Below are 20,084 nucleotides of genomic sequence, written 5' to 3'. Positions count from 1 at the left end.
GGTTTCTGTTGAAATACTCCGGAGAAAAGTAGTGGGTTGGAGTGCTAGTGAGTTCCCTTCAGTCAGATTTTATTTTTCATAGAACAGAATTTAAGTACAAATTGTTATTTCCAAATAGCAAGCTTTTGTAATCTAAAGTGCAAATTATAGCCAACATGAAAGAAGCTAGGGACCATACATTTTGGGACTTGAGCAAGCTGTATTTTGTCTGTCTTAACAATTTCAGTGTGTTTATTTCCAAGTTTTAGTAGCATTTACCTGTGAAATTAAAAAATCATACCTGACTCTTTTTGTTCTTAACAGACAAACTATAAAAAGCAGTTTGTGAAGGAGAAAGGCAAATCTAATTATTCTGTCATGCTGGAGCCTCCTGAAGTGAAACATGCCATGGAAGTTGCTAAAAAACAGAGTACAGTAAGTTTGTCTTGTCTTTTCATAAATTAAGTAGCTTGTGTAAGAAAATTCGATCAACATCAGCTGGCAAAACCTGAAGTTTACATACTCCTGATTTCCTTGCAGCTTCCACATTCAGGTGTAATTTTGACAGGTAATGGTGCAACTATTTACAGATGTAAAATTGCACTGAAATAAAGGATTTCTTCTCCAATCATATTTCTACTTAATCACATGGTAGTATTTAAAACAATCAAGTGCAAATCACATCTGATTTTTTTTATTATTCCTTCAGACAGAACTGTGTATGCTTAATTCTTTGTTTCTAGGCAGCTTGCAAAAAAGTTTCCAAAATCCATTCCTTGTGAAATTATTTAAAAATAAACAAACCACAAACATACAAACCCCATGGACTTTACTAGCAATGTTGCTGTGTCCTTAATAGTTATATTCTTCATGAGCAAGCCTCAGTAATTTTCTTTCCTCTTTCTATCATCACGGATTAGATTGAATACAAGAAAGATGCCAAGTCAAAGCTCCACTATACACCTATTGCAGATCGACCAGATATTAAGAAAGCAACTCAGGCTGCCAAGTTAATTAGCGATGTAAGTGGTTTTTAAGTCTTCTATATAATTTCTTATCGGTAATTTTACTGCTAAAACCAGTGTCAGTGAAATAATTAAAAGGGAATGTCATCAAGACTAAACTATATTTCTTTTCTTTGTTAGATTGAATATAAAAAGCGTGGAGAAGCTGGCATCGGTGTAAGCATGCTAGGACGTCCAGATATTGAATTGGCAAAGGAGGTGTCCAAGCTAACTAGCCAGGTAATAATAAAAAATTAGTTAAACTTTGAAGCAATGAGAGAAATGTGGCATGGTATTAATTTACAGTGTAATGTTAATATTATAGCTAAAATTATTTCTAAGTTAGGGAATAAAGGAATATTTCAAAGGGAATAAGATAAACAAAAAATTAAATTCCAATACAAAGTATTTCTTTGTTAAATCATAAAATCATAGAATAGTTAGGGTTGGAAAGGACCTTAAGATAAAGAACCAATAGTTCCAACCCCACTGCCATGGGCAGGGACACCTTACACTAAACCATGTCACCCAAGGCCTCATCCAACCTGGCCATGAACACCTCCAGGGATGGAGCATTCACAACCTCCCTGGGCAACCCATTCCAGTGCCTCACCACCCTCACAGTAAAGAATTTCTCCTTATATCCAATCTAAACTTCCCCTGTTTAAGTTTTAACCAGTTACCTGTTGTCCTGTCACTACAGTCCCTAATGAATAGTCTAACCCTAGCATCCTTGTAGGCCCCCTTCAGATACTGGAAGGCTGCTATGAGGTCTCCACGCAGCCTTCTCTTCTCCAGGCTGAACAGCCCCAACTTTCTCAGCCTATCTTCATATGGGAGGTGCTCCAGTCCCCTATCATCCTCGTGGCCTCCTCTGGACTTGTTCCAACAGTTCCATGTCCTTTTTATGTTGAGGACACCAGAACTGTACACCATACTCCAAGTGAGGTCTCACGAGAGCAGAGTAGAGGGGCAGGATCACCTCCTTCGACCTGCTGGTCACACCCCTTTTGATGCAGCCCGGGATGCGGTTGGCTTCCTGGGCTAAACTTTTCTACTGACTTAATAAATATCAGTAATAGAGTTATAGAATCTCCTTAAAATGATGCCATGACAAGGTCTTTTAAATACTAAGGCTGAAGTGTTAGCCATGTTATCTTCTTTTTCAGCTTTTCTGTTTATTGGCTTTAGAAGAAGCAGCCTTTTCCCTAACTTTTATTATCTGTCCTTTATGAGATGGACATTAACCCTCATTCTTTCTACTTTGTGCCTTTAAAAGAATCTTCTGGCTTCTGAAGTTAATATGTTACATTAACAGGAGCTTACTCACTTCCATACAATGGTCACGTTCTACAGACAGTCCAAAGTATATGCTTGTTGTTTCTTGTGACAATTTTTTCTGCCAGGACTTCAGTTCAACTCGGTTCTTTCTCAACACTTCATGTTTTAATCCTGTAATTGCTTGCATTTCTAATCTTGCTTTCTTGCTACACATTATAGGCAGAATACCTCAAACGACATATGAGAGGGCATGGAGCTGCATCTTATGATACCCCATGGATGAGAACCTTTAAGAAAGCTAATATGCTAAGTAGTCATGTAAGATCATTTTAAATGATAGTTCTGGGACTGCCATTTTTACGCATCTGTCTCTTGCTTGCATATTATCTTACAATTCCAACTTGTTAAGAGATTTATGATGCACCAGTTGAATGGATCTTTTTGCGTCAAAGGTGTTGAATGTAGCAAAACTTGTGAGACTGCTCGGTTAGGTATAACCTTTTGGTTTTCCCTCTGGAATGTTGGATGGTGAATAGGAATTCTGTGGGTGAGGAATTTGCCTGTTTCAGAAACACCACATGAAGCTTGAGACATTATTACACCCTTTGTAATTGTTTAGGAACTTCCAGTAATTTTAATGGAATTTTCTGATGCACTTATGCAGTGTTAAAACTCACCTTTTTCACCCTCAAAAACACTAAAACCAGACTTATAAGCTTGAGCTGGTTTTCCTGAAACTGTGCAAAAAATGGAAATATATGTGTATGAAAATCCCAACCAGTGGTGCTAGTAATTTCCAGTAACCAGTCATAACATATGCATAAGATTAACATTAGAACTTCGTTTTAGCTGTTCAGACTTCAAGTGTCCATTTAAACTATTCTGTTCACATTATGTTAGAATGGCATAATTGAAGCATAGAGTATGAATCAGCTCCATCAGAAGTGTACCCTGTAGTGATTTTGGAGCACATAGTTTCTTGCCATGACAAAACCTTTGGAAAACAGAAAAATAGCAGCTGCATAGCAGTTTTTATAGTGGCAGCAGAGAGATCTGTGCCATTTCAGTTTTACACATGTATTTCCAAATTAAAAGAAAGGGGGATTATGTTTTTTCCATGTCTAGCTAAGACTGCTGCATGTAAGTGTTGCATGTTTGAATGTCAGCCACTCTGTGTGTCAGGATAAGCAAGAATCTTTTCAGTAGAACCAACGATTCTTAAGCTGAACAATTGAACTACAAGAAAAAGAAGAAAGTATGTTTATTGCCATTCAGTGATAATGAGGTCTTACTTTTCCATACTTTTGTTCCACTACTAGCTAGTTCTCCTCTTAGTCTTACAAACGTGCTTCACTGAGATCATTTTAGTTCTCAGAGAAATTTACTATTGTAGAGGCAGTAAAGGAGCAGAGAAAAATTGGAGCAATCTTTTTTTTTTCTTTGAAGTATTTCTTCTGATAAACTTCTCTTAATATAAAGCATTGTGTCCAGTTTGTTTATCTTGTTTGCCATTTTTTAGTTCGATTCAGTTGGACCTATCTGGCATGCTTGCTTTTAATTTTGCAGAATAATGTTTCTTCTGGGCTTAAGGAAAGTGAACTCTTCGGCATGATGATCTGATCTTGATAATATGTTGCATAGCTTGCAAAACGTAACAGATTCAAGTATACTTCTGCTTGGTTTTAATTTTTCTGAGGTCAGAACCAATACTAATTCCTGTCAGAATATTAGTATTATTTGTTTTGTTACAGCAGCTATATAATTTGTGGGTTTGGCTATTTCACTGTGAGTTTTATCTGAATGTGGCATATTTTGTCAAGCAAAAGCACAAGAGTGAACTATATGATGCTGTATGAACAAGAATATGACAATGAATTTGAAGTGTAAAGTGTGGTTGTGAAATATGATTTAATTCTGCAAACATCTTTCTTTTCTTACTGATAGAAAATTATCTGCTTACATTTCTGTAATTGTCATTAAATCCAGTATATCATGAGTCATCTCTTCCTCAACTTAGTTATCAGCTCTTCAATATTTTATTTCTTTATTTATTTTACTTGGAGTTTCTCTTGCACTCCTCAGTAGCTCTTCTGAAAAAAAATATGCATCTCTAATAGCAAAAAAAAAAAAAAAAAGGCAATAAACCCAAAGTATTCCTAATGGAACCGTCCCTTTTGTATGTTTATAAGCAATAGTGAGGAATTAGCCTTTAGCTGCACCTGCAGCAGTGGAATGGCACAAGTCATGATGGAAGAAGGACTTGCCCTCATTTAAGTCATTAGCAAAACTCTCATTCCTACCAACATTTCTCTGCCTCCAACTGAATTATCACAGTTTACATCACTATGCTTTCCCTTAGTGATGTTAATGTGGTTTGGAAGTGTTACTAACCCTCTTGCGTAACCTAATTCCTAGTAATTAATTGTATCACTATTCTGTTTGTGATAATTAGCATTCTTCTTCATCTCTGATTTATACAGAACACACTATGTGTATAACATTATCTATAAATGTATTTGATATATTGCCATTTTCAGTGCTTGAATGTGTTGAGGTAGTTTTTAAAGCTGTCATTTCTCCAAGAAGTACATAAAAAGTTCTTTTGAATACTCTTTAAATTCTTTTAATAGTCTTTAAATTCTTTTAATACTCTTCAGGAGTCAGCTCTTGTCTCTTTTTGAAATAAGGCATCTTTTATATATGTACAGTTCCATCAAGTGAAGTATTCTTCATCTCCAGAATTTAGCTGTATTTTGTCTACCTAAATCTCTTGACTATGTCTGTGATTTTTACCATAAGGAGGTGTAACCTGTGCACTGGGTGAAAAATTGCAAGTGGTATTTTATAAATAGAGATGTAGATTTCTTCCCATGTCAAGTCATCTTTAGAAAAGCCTTTATTCCAGTGCATATCTTCAAGTTGCTACAGTTTTGTTCTTCTGCTTGCTATCAGTACTGAAGTAGGGACTCTTTGCCTTCTGCAGCCAACAAATGAGCACTCAAGATCAATTGTAATATCTATTTGTTTTTAATTTAGGTGAAATACAAGGAGAATTTTTCCAAAGAGATGGGTAAAAAGCCAAAATATGATTTAAAGGAGGCTAAAATCTACAAGACCATGAAAGATGCTCACAACTTGGCTAGTGAGGTATGTTTACTTTTACTTTTCCCTTTGGGAAATTAAAAGTTTCAAGTTTTTTTAACAAAGACCTCCTTTATGTTCTTAATGCATTCAACATCACAGGTTTTACTACCAGTTGTCTTTTCTGATGATGTGTGTCTTTTCTGATGATGTGTGTCCTTTCTTACCGGCAGGTGAAATACAAGGCAGATTTAAAGAAACTTCATAAGCCTGTCACTGACATGTCTGAATCGCTGATCATGAACCATGTCCTGAGTACAAGCCAGCTCGCCAGTGCTGTAAGCTCATTAACTAACCACAGATTTGTTTGTTTTTTCCATTACTATTGATTCTATTCTGAAATGATCTCTGCTAAATATTTCTGTAACAGTTACTCCATCTGCTATTTTTCATGGGATGTCACCTGGTAGTGATCTCTTCCTCTACTTTCTAATGATTATTTCCTGTTAACTAGTGATTTTGCCACATTTGTCCTCTGGGAAGTCAAATCTTTACCAGCTGCAGAACTGCTAATATTTTAAATCCTCTTTATTACATTTTAACTGATTGCATTACACTAACAAACACCATCTTCTTCTCTTTTTTGATTTGATTTTTTTGTCTTATTTACTGCTTGCTATATTTAAATTTTTTATTTTTGTCTATTTTTTTCATTTCATGTTTATGCTTAACATTCCCCTCATGTAGACCTACAGAATCATGCCTAACAAAATACCCAATAATTTTAATGAGAAAAGTAAAATATCATTATTGCCTAATGCAGCTTTTTCATGTATTCCCTGTATTTTCTTTTTTCCTTTTCTTTTTCTTTTTTTTTTAATTCTGGTTTTGAAAAAATCTTTGTTTCAGTCAAAATGGTCAAAAAAAAGTAACTGTTTACCCACATCTTTAGAAGTTTTATCTGATACTGGGAATTAAACTTGTTGCTTTTGTTTTGCTTTTTGCATTTCTAATTTCTCTTGATGTTCCATTGAAGTGTTGATTTGATTGGACCTAACAAATAAATTTGCTGGGGGATAATTTTTTTTGTTAGTGAGATGATTTTTGACACCTTCCCCTCAGTACCAGTACAAGAAGCAATATGAGAAGAGTAAGGGTCACTACCTTGTGGTGCCAGATAATCTTGAACAGGTTCATCTAAGGGAGGCATCAGAACTACAGAGCCACGTAAGTTGGTCAGCTGTTTCTCATTAACCCTATTCACTGAGAATCAGTCTCCATCACTGAAGTCATCCTAGCAAATTCTCCAAAATGTAATAACCTCTATGCCTATCCGCTTTATGAACACTGCACACCTGAGTAAACACGTCAATGAAAAATATTTGCACAGTTGCAAGTTTAGAAAAAACAAAATATCTGCATGATATCTTCATTCTAGAGTAGATCTCAGAGTTACTTATGACTGTTGTATATGCATCTTTTTACACAGAAAAATATATTAATTTGGGTGATTTTGTCTGTAAAAAAATGACTTGGTAATCAGAGAAAATGGAAATTGAAAGAAGTAGGGTTGTTGCTGACAGTATATTTTCAACTGCTTTATTCGTTCTAGCCACATTCTGCATCCAAAATCACTTTCACAGGTATTTGTTGACTGTAAAGCAAGAGAGAAATTACTGCTAGAATGCGAAGGGCCATAGTTACTGTTCTGCTGCATGGCATGGAAGAACAAAAACCTTACATAGCAAAGGACTATAAGAAAATGGTTGTGAATAGGTTTGTAGTTAAAGTCACTACTTGTTGCTCCAGTTTGAGATCAGGGTCTGTCACAGCCAAAGACATAGCATTAGCTCATGCAGGAGTCTGAAAATTGATGCCCTTGAGGCTGATACTATAACTTGAAGCTAGAATATCTTCATCATTGTGAGCATTTTAGTTAGCAAGTCACTAAACTTCATCTTTTCATTCTGGCTGCTAACACTCCAGCAATCTGTATAATACCTGGTTGTTTACACAGCAGTTTGTATAATATCTAACATGTAACTGGCTGAACTCAGCCAGGGCCATGAGCAGTCTGAGTGCTTGCAAGTTAGATTTTTATAGCTATCTGTCTTCTTGAAATCTGAGCTAACACTGCTTATTCTCTACAACAAAAGTCAGTAGAATTTTAGGCCACACATGTTGCTGCAAGCCTGACCTTTGCTTTTTACATTTTATTGCAAATAATACAGATTTCAGTATTAAACATTAATCTTTTCATAGAATCACAGAATCACAGAATCACAGAATGGTTTGGGTTAGAAGAGATCTTAAATATCATCTAGTTTCAACCCCCGTGCCACAGGGAAGGTTCCAACTTTCCACTATAGCAAGTTGATCAAAGCCCAGTCCAGCCTAGCCTTGAACACTTCCAGGGATGGCACAGCTTCTCTTGGCAACCTGTGCCAGGGCCTCACCACCCTCACAGTGAAGAATTTCTTCCCACTATCTAATTTAACTCTACCCTCTTTCAGTTTAAAGCCATTTACCACAGATCTGTTGACTATAGTAGGAACATACTAGTTGACAAATTGGTTCTTTGATTGAGGGTAACATTTTTATTTTCTTCTCAGGTGAAATACAGAGAAAAGTATGAGAAGGAAAAAGGAAAACCTATGTTGGACTTTGAAACACCAACATACCTTACTGCAAAGGAATCTCAGCTCATGCAGAGTGAGGTATGGTTAAAATCAATACCGACAGACTAAAAAACTTTAATTTTCTTTTTTTCTGGTTAAACTTTGCAGTGACTTAGGCAATTATACTTGCATCTTGTGCATGCTGATAGACTGAAAAAATATAGCTGTATCACATTTCTTTATATTGATTAAGAAATACTACATTCAAAATCCATGAAGCTTTCCCATGTCATGCTGAAGTGTGTATCATCTGTAATTTTACATCAAGAAGCTGTCAGTTAATGAAGCTTAAGCAAGTCTTCGAGTCTTTAGAAGAAATGTAATATGAAATTCATTTCAGTTAAAATTTGCAACAAGAGTATGTGCGTCAGTTATCATCATTGTCCACAGAAAGTACCCCGGTTATTTTTTTCACATCAGAACTCTATTTTTGAGAAACCCATTTATTTCCTCTTTGTCTCTGCTGTCATAGTGTTCTTCACTGACTTGTAATTCTATTTCCTCAAGCAGTTCTTTTCTGTTTGTAATCTTGTTCTGCCACAGATGAAGGCTTGTACATGCTGAAAAACAGTTGTATACAGTTGTATACAGCCAAAAGTCATGATGTTTGAGTGTTTCCATTGAGCATTTTCTCGGCATGTACAACTAAGTAGAAAAAAATAAAACAAAAGCAGGAGTCAGGTCATATTTCCATTGAAAGTCATGAGCTGGTTCATTGGCTTTAGTAGAAACAGGATTTATTGCTCTATGTGCCCACGGCGTTGACTGTGACATTAATACAAAACCACTGCTCCATCCTCCCAGTAGTTTTTTGTGTAATTAAAAATATTGTAAGAAATATTTGCAATTTTGGGTTTTGTTTGTTTTGGTTTTTTTGGTTTTTTTACTCTCATTAGAAAGAATATAAGAAGGACTTTGAAGAGAACATTAAGGGCAGAAACCTTACTGGCTTGGAGGTTACACCATCCTTATTACACGTCAAATACGCAACCAAAATAGCAAGCGAGGTAGCAGTTACTCTATGCTTATTTCCTCTATCAAGTTAAATAATTCCACTAAGCAATTCTTCACTACTTTCTTTTTCCTAACCATTCACATTAAGCATGATTCCATAAATTTTGTGATTTGTTACTGTTCAATAACTGTATTTGTATTTACTGCATCCTTTCTGGCATACATCAGTCTAACTGTTACATGGCGGGGTGTATATGTGTGTGCGCCTTCACAATTTATCTTGACCAATAATTACCACACCCTATTCTGTTGTAGTAGTTGTTATATAACCCTATGTGATATTCTTTGTTGGTTCAAAAAATTATTTTTTCATTTGAAATTTTTGGTGGTTTTATTTTGTTTGTTTATTTGTTGATTTTTTTTTTTTGCAACAAAGTTGTGGAATATAGAACTCTTTTTAGTCTGGTTTTGCAGTTTTCACTTTCTTTCTTCTGCAGAAAGAGTACAGGAAGGATCTAGAGGAAGGTGTCAAAGGTAAAGGACTCATCTCATTAGAGGAGACTCCAGACATGCTAAGAGCAAAGAATGCAACTCAAATCCTGAACGAGGTATGCCAAAAGCTATTTAGAAAATAACTGAATGGATGTAATAACCTCCAACTGACAAACGCTTATGGCTGTATAACACCAGTATGAACTTTGTAATTCCCTAGAAACTCTCGAGAAAGAAAAAAAAAAGTGTGTTGATGACTAAGGATAAAACTGTGAGCCTGAACTTTTACATGAGTTCTTTTTTAGCTTTGTAATTACTATCAGGAATGTAGGTGGGAAATGGGTGCTGTGATCTATTGTCAAGGGATGGACACTGTGATGCAGCAGGGCTAAGCATAAGAATCAGAGGTGTCAGTTTGTCAGTTGTGTAAACTTAAGCATCTTGGGTCAGGAGCACTTAACCAAGGATTAGAAACTAAGGACCAGGGCTGTGGAAACAAGAAGGAAAAGTGAGAGATCAGAAAAGGACTACAATGACAGAACCAGACTGGTATGTTCCTGCTTTGGGAGGTATGCTATGCAGCAAAGAGCTATTTTTTATCACGCTTTATGCTTGATGAGTGTGTCAGAACCACCACCCATGCTCATGAGCTGTTCGCTCTGCCTGGGATTGATGCCCAGTTGGCAGCTGCTGGGCTGATGGCCAAGGCAGTCTTCCTCACTTTGACGGAGAAAGGTGTCTAGCAGACAGTCAGGATGCAAACCTAACAGCTGCTTTATTTGTATGGTGGACTGGTATAGTAAGTATTTCAGGGTGATTGCCTTCATGGGATAAGACTAGCTCATATTTTAGGAGCCTTAACATCAGCAGCCTGAAAGGTGAAAAAAAGTAACTTTTTAGTGTTACTTCTGATTTTGCTTCTTAACAAAATACTTTGAAGACAAACATTCTTACAACAGCATTTTGTACTCAGTAGTGCAGAGGTTTTGAGTTATTCAAGGAGCCTACATTTTGTTACCAGAATATTACTGATGTATTCAGCTAAATTCAGCGGAGTTGGCATAGAGAGATATGAATCATAGAATTATAGAATACTACGTTGGAAGGGACCTCAAAGATCATCTAGTCCAACCTTTCTAGGCAAGCTTGACCTAGACTAGATGTCTCAGCACCCTGTCCAGTATGAATTATACCAATCTATACAATATAAATCTTTTAGAGCTTACTGGAAGATCTCTTTGGGAAGGGTGGCTGCTACAGCACTGAGTTTTTAGGGAGGGTATTAATTCCAGAGGGCCTCAAATGTCACAGAGAATCCTGACATTTTTTTCGACATGCTCAGTTTGAAACATCTGGTACCACTCTTCACTACTACATGCATTTCATACACTGCTTGTTCTCTGTTGCTTCTCCTCTGTTCAAGTTACAGTTTTGCATGAATTGCTGATCACCTAAAGGAGCTCACACTTCGAGATTACTGGTGTTGGAAGAGTGACCTTAATACAGCTGGCCTGTAGTGTGCGCCATTTACTGCTGGAGTGGGGCTGTTTGTTCTTAAGATTTAAGTCATAAAGTAGACACTTTAGTGGCATTATTTATGTGTTTAATTGTGAGTTTATATTAGTAGTATTCCTGTTTTTCGTGTGGCCATGAAGCTAGCTGAAGTTGCTAAAGGTATTGTGTTCATATTGACAAGGTATCCATTTACTGTCTTCATCTGCAGAAAGAGTACAAAAAAGCCTTGGAATTAGAAATCAGAGGAAAAGGTCTGACAGAACTGGCTTTGGAGACACCAGATTTTGTGAGAGCAAAGAATGCCACTGACATTGCCAGCCAGGTCTGTGTGACCCTCATGTATCATATCTGATGACTTCTTTAAAGGAAAATTTATTAACAGTTTTTTTCTTATTAAGCCAAATGAAAGTTGTTGCCAAAATATGATAAAGGCACCTAAACGTGAGCTTTCCTCAACAGATCAAATACAAACAATTGGCAGAAATGGAGAAAGCCAACTACACCAGTGTTGTCGATACTCCGGAGATTATTCATGCCCAGCAGGTCAAGAACCTTTCAAGCCAGGTATCTTGAATGAAGCAATTTAATAATTGTTCATGTGGGAACCTTGAGGGGATATTAATTTGGAGCACTTGAATGACTACCTGTCCCAATGTTCAGGAGATGCACCAGAAAACAGATTTCTCTAGAGCTGTGATGTGACATCTCTTACTCTAGAATTCCATTTTGATAATGAAGATAATTCATTTTAATACTGTATAAAATGAAACAGGTATTTCTATTACTTTTGCAATACCAAAGCTAATTTTGTTCAAAGTAAATTTAGCTTAATTTTCATACTCTTTAGTAACTTAATGTTTAAAATAAATCTTACACAGAGGCATAATCTGAATTTGTATCAGACACAGAAGTACTCACATTTCCATAAAAATGGACATTATGCAACAATAAGTAATGCCAGATTGTTTATTACTATTTTTGTATTAATGGAACATATTTTGTATTTACCATCAGAAAAAGTATAAAGAAGATGCAGAAAAGAGCATGCCTTACTATGTGCCTGTAGCAGACACACCAGAAATACAGAGAGTCCGAGAGAATCAGAAGAACTTTAGCACAGTATGTATATAAATAAAAAAACACTGTTACTGTCAAATAGTGAAAAATATTCTGCTTTTTTTTTTTTCATTTAATAAGGTCCCGATATCACACTGTAATCCTAACTAGGCTGCTTCATATTGTCAGGAATCTTCAATTAGAGGGTCTGTTGTGTATGCAGGACCCCACATATGCATTACAAAGGGAACCAAAATGATTCGCTTGACAATTCCTTTGCAAGAATTATGCTTAAAGAACTTGTCCTTTGTTGTCAGTGGGGCTACCTCCAAGACTCTGTGATCAGTAATAGAACTCCACAATCTGAGTTGAAATCTTTGATTTCCATTGTTGAGACTTAATTGGTTTAGATACAGTCTGGTGCTTTTCAAGATTTTTCAGTTAAGGATCTGCTATTGCTAATTTAAATAAGAATACTTGTAGCTGTAGCACCACTAATGGTGGTGTTAAAATGACCTTATAAGGTGTACTTTATTTTCCTAATCTTCAAAGAAAACTCTGTGAGTAAATTTTTATGGCATGGAGTCAACATTTGACATTTTATTTTAACTTTTTCAACAGCTTCAGTATCAGTGGGACCTACAGAACAGCAAAGGAAAAGTTACAGTTGTACAAGACACACCAGAAATGCTGCGTGTGAAAGAAAACCAGAAGAATTTCAGCTCGGTATAGTTACCTTCTGTTTTCAGTTCTCATTCTAAAAAATGCAGTTTAATGTATTTAATAAATTAACTATTTTTGGCTCTTATCTTACAGGTATTTATGTTCTTGATCAGCTTGAATGCTTATAAGAACTTTTTCAAACAAAACTGATTGTATTTTAAGTAGATTTAGCTGGGGTTTGCTACCCCTCTGTAACTACTGTTTTTTGTTGAGTGCCCTGATTGCGTGTATTCACATATTCATAGTCGTGATATAGTTAAAGAGTCAATCCTGTATTTAAATTGGTATTACTAGTATCCACCTTTCTTTTGTCCTGTTACCATGTAAGTACTGTATTGTTGTGTGGCAACTGTCTTCTTTCAGTGATAAGTGAGCTGTCTGCCTGGCCTGTTTTACATTTCATGTGTTACCATGAAGTGCTTGAAGTCTGCTGTATTGCTTTGCCACTAGCTCCATTAGCATAGTGAATAACTAAGTGGAAGACATTTGTGTAAAACATTCTAAAGCAAATTAGAAAAGGAAAAAATTAGAGCAAATATTAGTCTTCAGTCCTAAAATTAGCCTACAAATATTTTGATATTCTACTTGAAAATGCACTACAAATATAAATGATCAGCCCCTTTTTGCACAAAGGACAGTCGTATAGTAGGACAGTCTTCAGATAGGTCGTAAGGCAGTAACTAAAGATGAGGATCCAAGTTGGCTTTAACGGTCTGCACTGTTGTGTTCAAATCACTGTAACGAGCCTGTATAAAACAGCCTACGCTATTAGAAATAATGTTGTATTTTGTATGCTTAACCTTGTTGTCTTCATTCTAAATATTAAGATTTTATATAAAGAAGATATTGGAACTGGAACTACTATTGAAAAGACACCAGAGATGCAGAGAGTTAAACGAACCCAGGATGCAATCAGCTCGGTACAAAAGAATTGATTTTTAATACTCTATCAGTGCTAATTCAACTTGAAATAATTTATTCCTCCCCCCCCCCCCATTTCTTTAATGTTGCTAACAGTGGTTTGGCAATAATCCATTCAGCTAAAGGATACTTTCTCAAAGTTTTTCCCTATTCTTGTTACTTAAACAGTAATCTTTCTGATGATTAACATTTAATTTGTTACTTACAATTCATTTCTAAAAGTTGAAAGCTCTTGGCATGGTTTTAATCTTATCCCAAACAAAGTATATTTAGCACAGAATCAAAGAATTATTTAGGTTGGAAGTGACTCTTAAGATCATCTACTCAAACCCTTCAAGCAGAATCAGCTAGGGAAGGTTGTCTAGGACCACATCCATTTGAGTTTTGACTATCTCAAAGGATGAAGACTCTACAACCTCTCTGGGCAACCTGTTCCAGTGACTGACCACCCTCACAGTAAAGAAGTGTTTTCCTGTATTCAGACTGAATTTTCCATTTTTTAATTTGTGCCTATTACCTCTTGTCCTGTCACTGAAAACTTCCAGGAAAAGTAGCTCTCTCTTCTTCATTCCTTCTCATTAGGTATTTCATAGAATCGTTGAATCATCACAGAATGGTTTGGGCTGGAAGTGATGTTAAAGATCATCTAGTTCCAACCTCCCTGCCAGAGGCAGGAACACCTTCCACTAGACCAGGTTGCTCAAAGCCTTGTCCAACCTGGCCTTGAACACTACCAGGGATGGGGCAGGAACAGCTTCCCTGGGCAGCCTGTGCCAGTGCCTCACCACCTGCATAGAAAAGAACTTCTTCCTATGATCTAATCTAAATCTACCCTTTTTCATTTTAAAGCCATTCCACCTTGTCCTATCCCTACATGCCCTTGTAATGTGTAGTGTTATACACATTGGTAAGTTCCCCCTGCACGTAGTCTTCTTCAGGCTGAAGAGTCCCAGTCCTCTAAGCCTCTTCCCATATCAAAGATGCTCCTGTCTCTTACTCATCTTTGTAGCCCCGTGCTGCACTTGCTTCATTAAGTCTTTCTTGTACTGGCAAGCCCAGAACTGGAGACAGAATTCCAGATGTGACCTCACCATTGCTGAGTAAAGGGGAAGGATCCGCTCTGTTAACCTGCTGGCAGCGCCTGTCTTGATGCAGCCAAGGATGCTGTTGGCCTTTACCATGAGGGTTCATTGCTGGCTCACGGTCAGCTAGTTCTCTGCCAGGTTCCCAAGGTCCTTCTCTGCAAAGCTGCTTCCCAGGCAGTTAGCCCTCAGCATGTACCCAGCCTGGAGCTTTTCCTCCCCCATTGCAGGACTTTGCATTTCGCCCCATTGAACTTCACAAGATGCCTGTCAGCCCATTTCTCCAGCCTGTTGAAGTCCCTCTGGGTGGCACCGCAGCTTTTGGATGCAGCAGTCAATCCTCCCAGCTTGGTGTCATTTGCAAACTTGCTGAGGGTGCACTCTGTCTGAACATTCAGGTCTCTCATGAGGATGTTAAACAGTACTGGCCCCAGTAATTGCCTCCCACTGGCCCTTGAGCCACTGGTCAAAATGCTCTGGGCCTGGCTGTTCAGCCCATTTGCACTTACTTTTCTAACCTGTTCATTGTTAGCTTGTCTGTGAAGATGCCAGGCAAACAGTGTCAAGAGTCTTACTAAAGCATGTCTTGGAAAACTTTCATACTCTATAAAAAATTGTAGCACACTGCAGTTGGAATAATGGTATGTATTACTTTTCTTTCAAAACTTGTAAATCTTTTTCATGTTTTTTTTGAATGCTGGCATCATTTTAGTATAAAAGATATTAACATTTCAGCTAATTTGCTTCGTGCTAAAGTTCTTGTGAAATTTTTTTTTTTTTTTTGTTATGCTAAAGTAGAAATGCACTGTAATTGTTAAAATCTTGTATGATGGCTCTTGCCTTTGTTGAAGGTAGAAAGACCAATGGTATCAGTGCAAAGTTATTTACATCTGGTGTTAGAAAACTCTTTTAGTGAAGAGTTCTTCACAGTGACATCTCATCAACAGCTAACATTGCCTTCTGACAGATGGCTTGTAAAGACAATGGGAAGCCACACTGCTCATCTTGAAGCCAAGGAGATCTTTTAAATACTCTGTCTTTATGAGATCAGTATAATGCTCTTTATGTATCCACGTATGCATTGAGGTGCTCTTTTCAATGCCGTTATGCTAAAATTTTCAGAAATTATTTTAAATTTTTAATATAACAGTTTTTTGGAACTCTGTGTGAGAAATCTTGAAATGGTTCAGTTGGTTTAGATCAGGGGGGTGGTTCTTGCTGAAATGAAGCTCCTGGGAGACAGATACCCAAATTTTAAGCTTCAGTTGAAAAATTCTGGCTCTAACAAGACTGCTTTTTTTTTGCTAGTGGTTGTTAAAAGTGCTTTGTAGAGGTGTGGCAGAGTTACCTATTAGATAAATGGAACAGAAGGTTCCTTGATTATTTCTTTCTATTGAAATACGTTTAGTACCTGAGATTTGAATGAGTTTAAATGTAAAAGACTTAAGTTTCTTTATTCATGTAACTTGTTGCACATACACATGTCAGCTATCCTTTAATCTAAATCCTTTTACTTTTTTCTAATATCTTTGCCTTTGCAGGTTAAATACAAGGAGAGTATTGGGAAAGGAACTCCAATTCCTGATCTTCCAGAAGTGAAGCGTGTCAAGGAGACACAGAAGCACATCAGTTCGGTAATAGCTGATATTTTCTATTAACCTCTATACTCATGGAGAACTCAAGCTCCAGCCTTTGGTAGTGTTTGTGGGTATTTTTTGTTCAAAAGAGAACAGATCTCTTAAATCCCTATATTCAGCAGCAGAAAGTTTAAATATATGAATTTTTGCAGGAATCATTGCAATCAGCTATTTGCTGTATTACTTTTCTGACCTTTTCTAAACACAGAACTAGAAACAAAAAATACCCAGGTGTCTTACAGTTAGTCTGAAAAAACTGATCAGCTAGACAGAATTTTGTGGAAAAAATAATGGGAACCTTTTTTGTAGTCACAAAACCCTAGTGACCATTATAAGTGAAAGCAGTACTGGCTCTTCCCTTGCCTAGCAGAGTGTGGATTTGAAAGCACAACATGCTTTCCTCATTTGACACCACGTCTGCTTTACTTTGATCTCTGCATACAGAATTGAGTCAGGATACGGTCTTGCAATTATTGGTTCTTTTTGCACAATTGTTTTTTCAAATGATTCTTCATTTTTTGAACCTTTTACATTTCTTTTTCTCATGCTGTGATTGCTTTATTTTTGTATTTTTTCATTGTTTCAATGACAGCAAACAGTGTTCTTTTGGGATTTTTCTTTTTGGTTTTGGTTTTTATTAACTTTTTTCTTTTAGCATTGCCTATGTGACACTTTTCATGAAAAGTGCACTTTATTTTTTTAATCAAACAATTACAAAACAAACCTAATAATATGACAGCTAAAACTCTATTGTTTTTTCTTACTAGAGACCTAAACCAAAGTAAAATAGTACTGTTTGAAATGAATAGTCACAAAAATAAAAAAAGAAATAGAGCCCACTACCAAGTATTTTTGTATTAAACATGTCTATAAAAGGTTCAACTGTTTGTTAACACCATAAAAATAGCTTCCATTAATGCTGACTGCTGAAAAGTAATACTGTTACATTTCCTAAACTAAGATGAAAGGAAGAGCCTACCTACCTTTCATGACAGGTTAGCAGAAGATTTAAACTTGTGTCCTACTGAAATGAAGTATTCCATTGACTTCAGTGTGTTCAGGCATTAAACACAGACATTAAGTTCTTTGCTGAGCTCACACAGCAGACATTAAGTTCTTTGCTGAGCTGATGGCTGTGCACACTGAGATTCACACTGAGTAAAATAAATTGTGCATATATTTATGTATAATCCCAGATTATTATTTACCTATAAACCAGGTAAATTATCTGTCCGAATATACTGTAGTTGTTGTGGCAGAAATGTGATCTTCTCACCTTGCTGGGTGCTTGTGTTCTGCAGGTGTTGTACAAAGAGGACCTAGGGACAGGTATCCCAACACCTGTCACTCCAGAAATAGAGAGAGTCAAACGCAATCAAGAACACATTAGCTCGGTATTTTAAAAAATCATAACAGTTTATTTTTGCATAACACGCTAACATATAATCTGTTTTTCTTCAGTGGATTGGAATCTCACCCTTCTTCTGTCTTTTTCTTGACAACATTTTTAACTCCTTTATATTCCACCTGTTTGTGTTTGAACTTTTTTTGATGATTTACAACTTTACATGTTTCTTTTAAGAATCAAACCTGGAAGTAGCTGTGAAATTAACATGGTGTTTTTCTCCATTTTTGTTTTTCTTAACCGTTTATCTTCTACTGCCTGTAGTCATATATTTATAGAATAATCAACTATCAGCCTCTTCCTTAATATTTGCCTCTAGAACAAGTGTGAATTAACTAAGAAGTGACCCTAATGCTAAACGTAACTCACAAAATAGTCAGATTTAATGGGTTTGCCTATGTTGAGTGTTTTGGGGCTTTTGTTTGTTTTGTTTTGGGTTTTTTTCCTTTTTTTTTTGTGGAAACTTTCTTGTACCTCACAGGTGTTATACAAAGAGGGCTTAGGGACTGGCATCCCGACATTGGTTACTCCAGAGATGGAGAGAGTCAAACGTAATCAAGAGAACATTAGCTCGGTATTGCTCAGTAAAACAAACCCTACCATTTCCAATGCAAATCAAATCCCTTTAACTCCTCCATATTACATTTTTCTTTCAATTATTTGTTGAACTTTGAACAACCCTTTTTCTAATCAAATCACTAAACCTTTGTCAGTATCCTTATATTTTTTCACTCAATCTAACTTAATGGTCATTAAGTTGTACCAGCTGTGAGATCTTAACCTTGTTTACTCAAAGCAGTTAAGCAGTACCTTATTTTTCTTCCCAGTGAAATAGTAATAGTCTGAGTGATATCATTCTCCTCTTCAATAACAAAGTCAATCCTTCTAACAGTCTTCAGATGCCCCACACTGGGTGCACTGCAAATGAAAAATGAACTCTTAACCCTTCCTGAAGCAAAGCAACCTAATGTAACTTGTGTGTGCTGTCTCTTTTCCTGGTTTTGCTGGGGTGGGTGCTTTAAGTATTCTACAGGTCTTTGTAAGAAAACCTGGGTGGCATCATCATATCACTGCAGTGTAAAAAAAAGAAGATCAAAGTTGCATATATAAACAAAAATTACTGTAGTAATGAATTCTATTGTTACTATTTAATCATTACTTATTACTATTACTATTACTATTACAATTCTAATGAATTCAATCCAGACTATTTCTACTCCTAACACATTCCAATCAAATGACCATTGTGTCATAATTTTGTTCTATATTTCTGTTTCAATTAGAGTGGCTTGCAAGTCAGTTTGACTCACTGTGATCCAATTCAGTCATGACAGATAGGAAATTCAGTCCTGACTTGAAATTAATAGGACAGTGCAGACAAGCCGCTGTTGTTAAATGTTTTGCTACATTAATTGTCCCTGAGGTCATGGCAGCTCTCTGTTATGCTGGTGAGCTTATTTAGAAGTCTTAGAGGCAAAGCTGCTTATGCCAGATCTTTTGTTTGAGTAAAAAAACTCCTTTGCAAGTAAGTTTTCAGGTAACAGAACACTCCTGCAGTTCTTGCTGGCATTATTTGTGTGTCCCCAGATGAGATGACAACAAACTTCACAGTAATATTAGCAGATTATTTTCATTGAGGTTTTTTGCTAGCCTTTGAACAAGGCTGACAAAGCTCTATTTTTCGTATTTTGAAGTTGCACTGTGTTAAATTACTCGTCTTCTCTCTCTGTCCTCCCTGTCCTCCTCTTTCCTTTCCTTTCCTTTTTGATTGTGTTTTTTTTTGTTTTATTTTTCAATACTCCCTGTTGTGGCACAGGTGTTGTACAAAGAAGGGCTGGGCATTGGAACCCCAGTACCTGTCACTCCTGAGATGGAAAGGGTCAAACGCAACCAAGAAAACTTTAGCTCGGTATTTTTTTCATCATTTATGAAAAAAAAAGTTCCCTGTAACTATTTAACACTTGTGAATTTTCTACTTCCTCCACTTAACCTATAAACATAGAAACATCCCCTTTCTGCTATTATATAATTTAGTCGTATTTTATGTATTTATTTTTTAAAATATTTTTATTATAACACTTGATGCTTCATGTCCTTTAATTTTTAAACCTTTTTTTTTTTTTGGTGAAGCTTAAGGCATTTTGCATTTTTAAAAAAACACTGAGGGTTTTATTTGCTTAATTCCACTCTTCTTATGCTTTCTTATTCTACGGAAGCATATCTAAGGATTAGGATCCAGTATTTCTAGCTATGAGACTTCCTCTAAATTTACCATA

General features: G+C 36.3%; 1 protein-coding gene across 1 annotated transcript in view; it reads left to right on the top strand.

The window, feature by feature from the left end:
• The window catches only part of NEB (nebulin), a gene marked incomplete at both ends in the record, with an annotated part of 125,402 nt that overhangs the window by 94,231 nt on the left and 11,087 nt on the right, over positions 1-20,084 (top strand). Inside the window, 19 exons of the mRNA XM_080621910.1 lie at positions 304-414; positions 900-1,001; positions 1,125-1,223; positions 2,484-2,582; positions 5,301-5,411; positions 5,579-5,683; positions 6,468-6,572; positions 7,958-8,062; positions 8,920-9,030; positions 9,475-9,585; positions 11,193-11,306; positions 11,444-11,548; positions 11,999-12,103; positions 12,662-12,766; positions 13,591-13,683; positions 16,308-16,400; positions 17,705-17,797; positions 18,290-18,382; positions 19,625-19,717. Coding sequence (XP_080478036.1) covers positions 304-414; positions 900-1,001; positions 1,125-1,223; positions 2,484-2,582; positions 5,301-5,411; positions 5,579-5,683; positions 6,468-6,572; positions 7,958-8,062; positions 8,920-9,030; positions 9,475-9,585; positions 11,193-11,306; positions 11,444-11,548; positions 11,999-12,103; positions 12,662-12,766; positions 13,591-13,683; positions 16,308-16,400; positions 17,705-17,797; positions 18,290-18,382; positions 19,625-19,717 — 1,953 coding nt within the window. The remainder of the gene's footprint in view (positions 1-303; positions 415-899; positions 1,002-1,124; positions 1,224-2,483; positions 2,583-5,300; positions 5,412-5,578; positions 5,684-6,467; positions 6,573-7,957; positions 8,063-8,919; positions 9,031-9,474; positions 9,586-11,192; positions 11,307-11,443; positions 11,549-11,998; positions 12,104-12,661; positions 12,767-13,590; positions 13,684-16,307; positions 16,401-17,704; positions 17,798-18,289; positions 18,383-19,624; positions 19,718-20,084) is intronic.

This window comes from Psittacula echo, assembly GCF_963264785.1.
Source record: "Psittacula echo genome assembly, chromosome: 6".
Classification (NCBI taxonomy): domain Eukaryota; kingdom Metazoa; phylum Chordata; class Aves; order Psittaciformes; family Psittacidae; genus Psittacula; species Psittacula echo.
The sequence above is the reverse complement of the archived record's forward strand: the minus strand, read 5'-3'. Positions and strand labels throughout refer to the sequence as shown.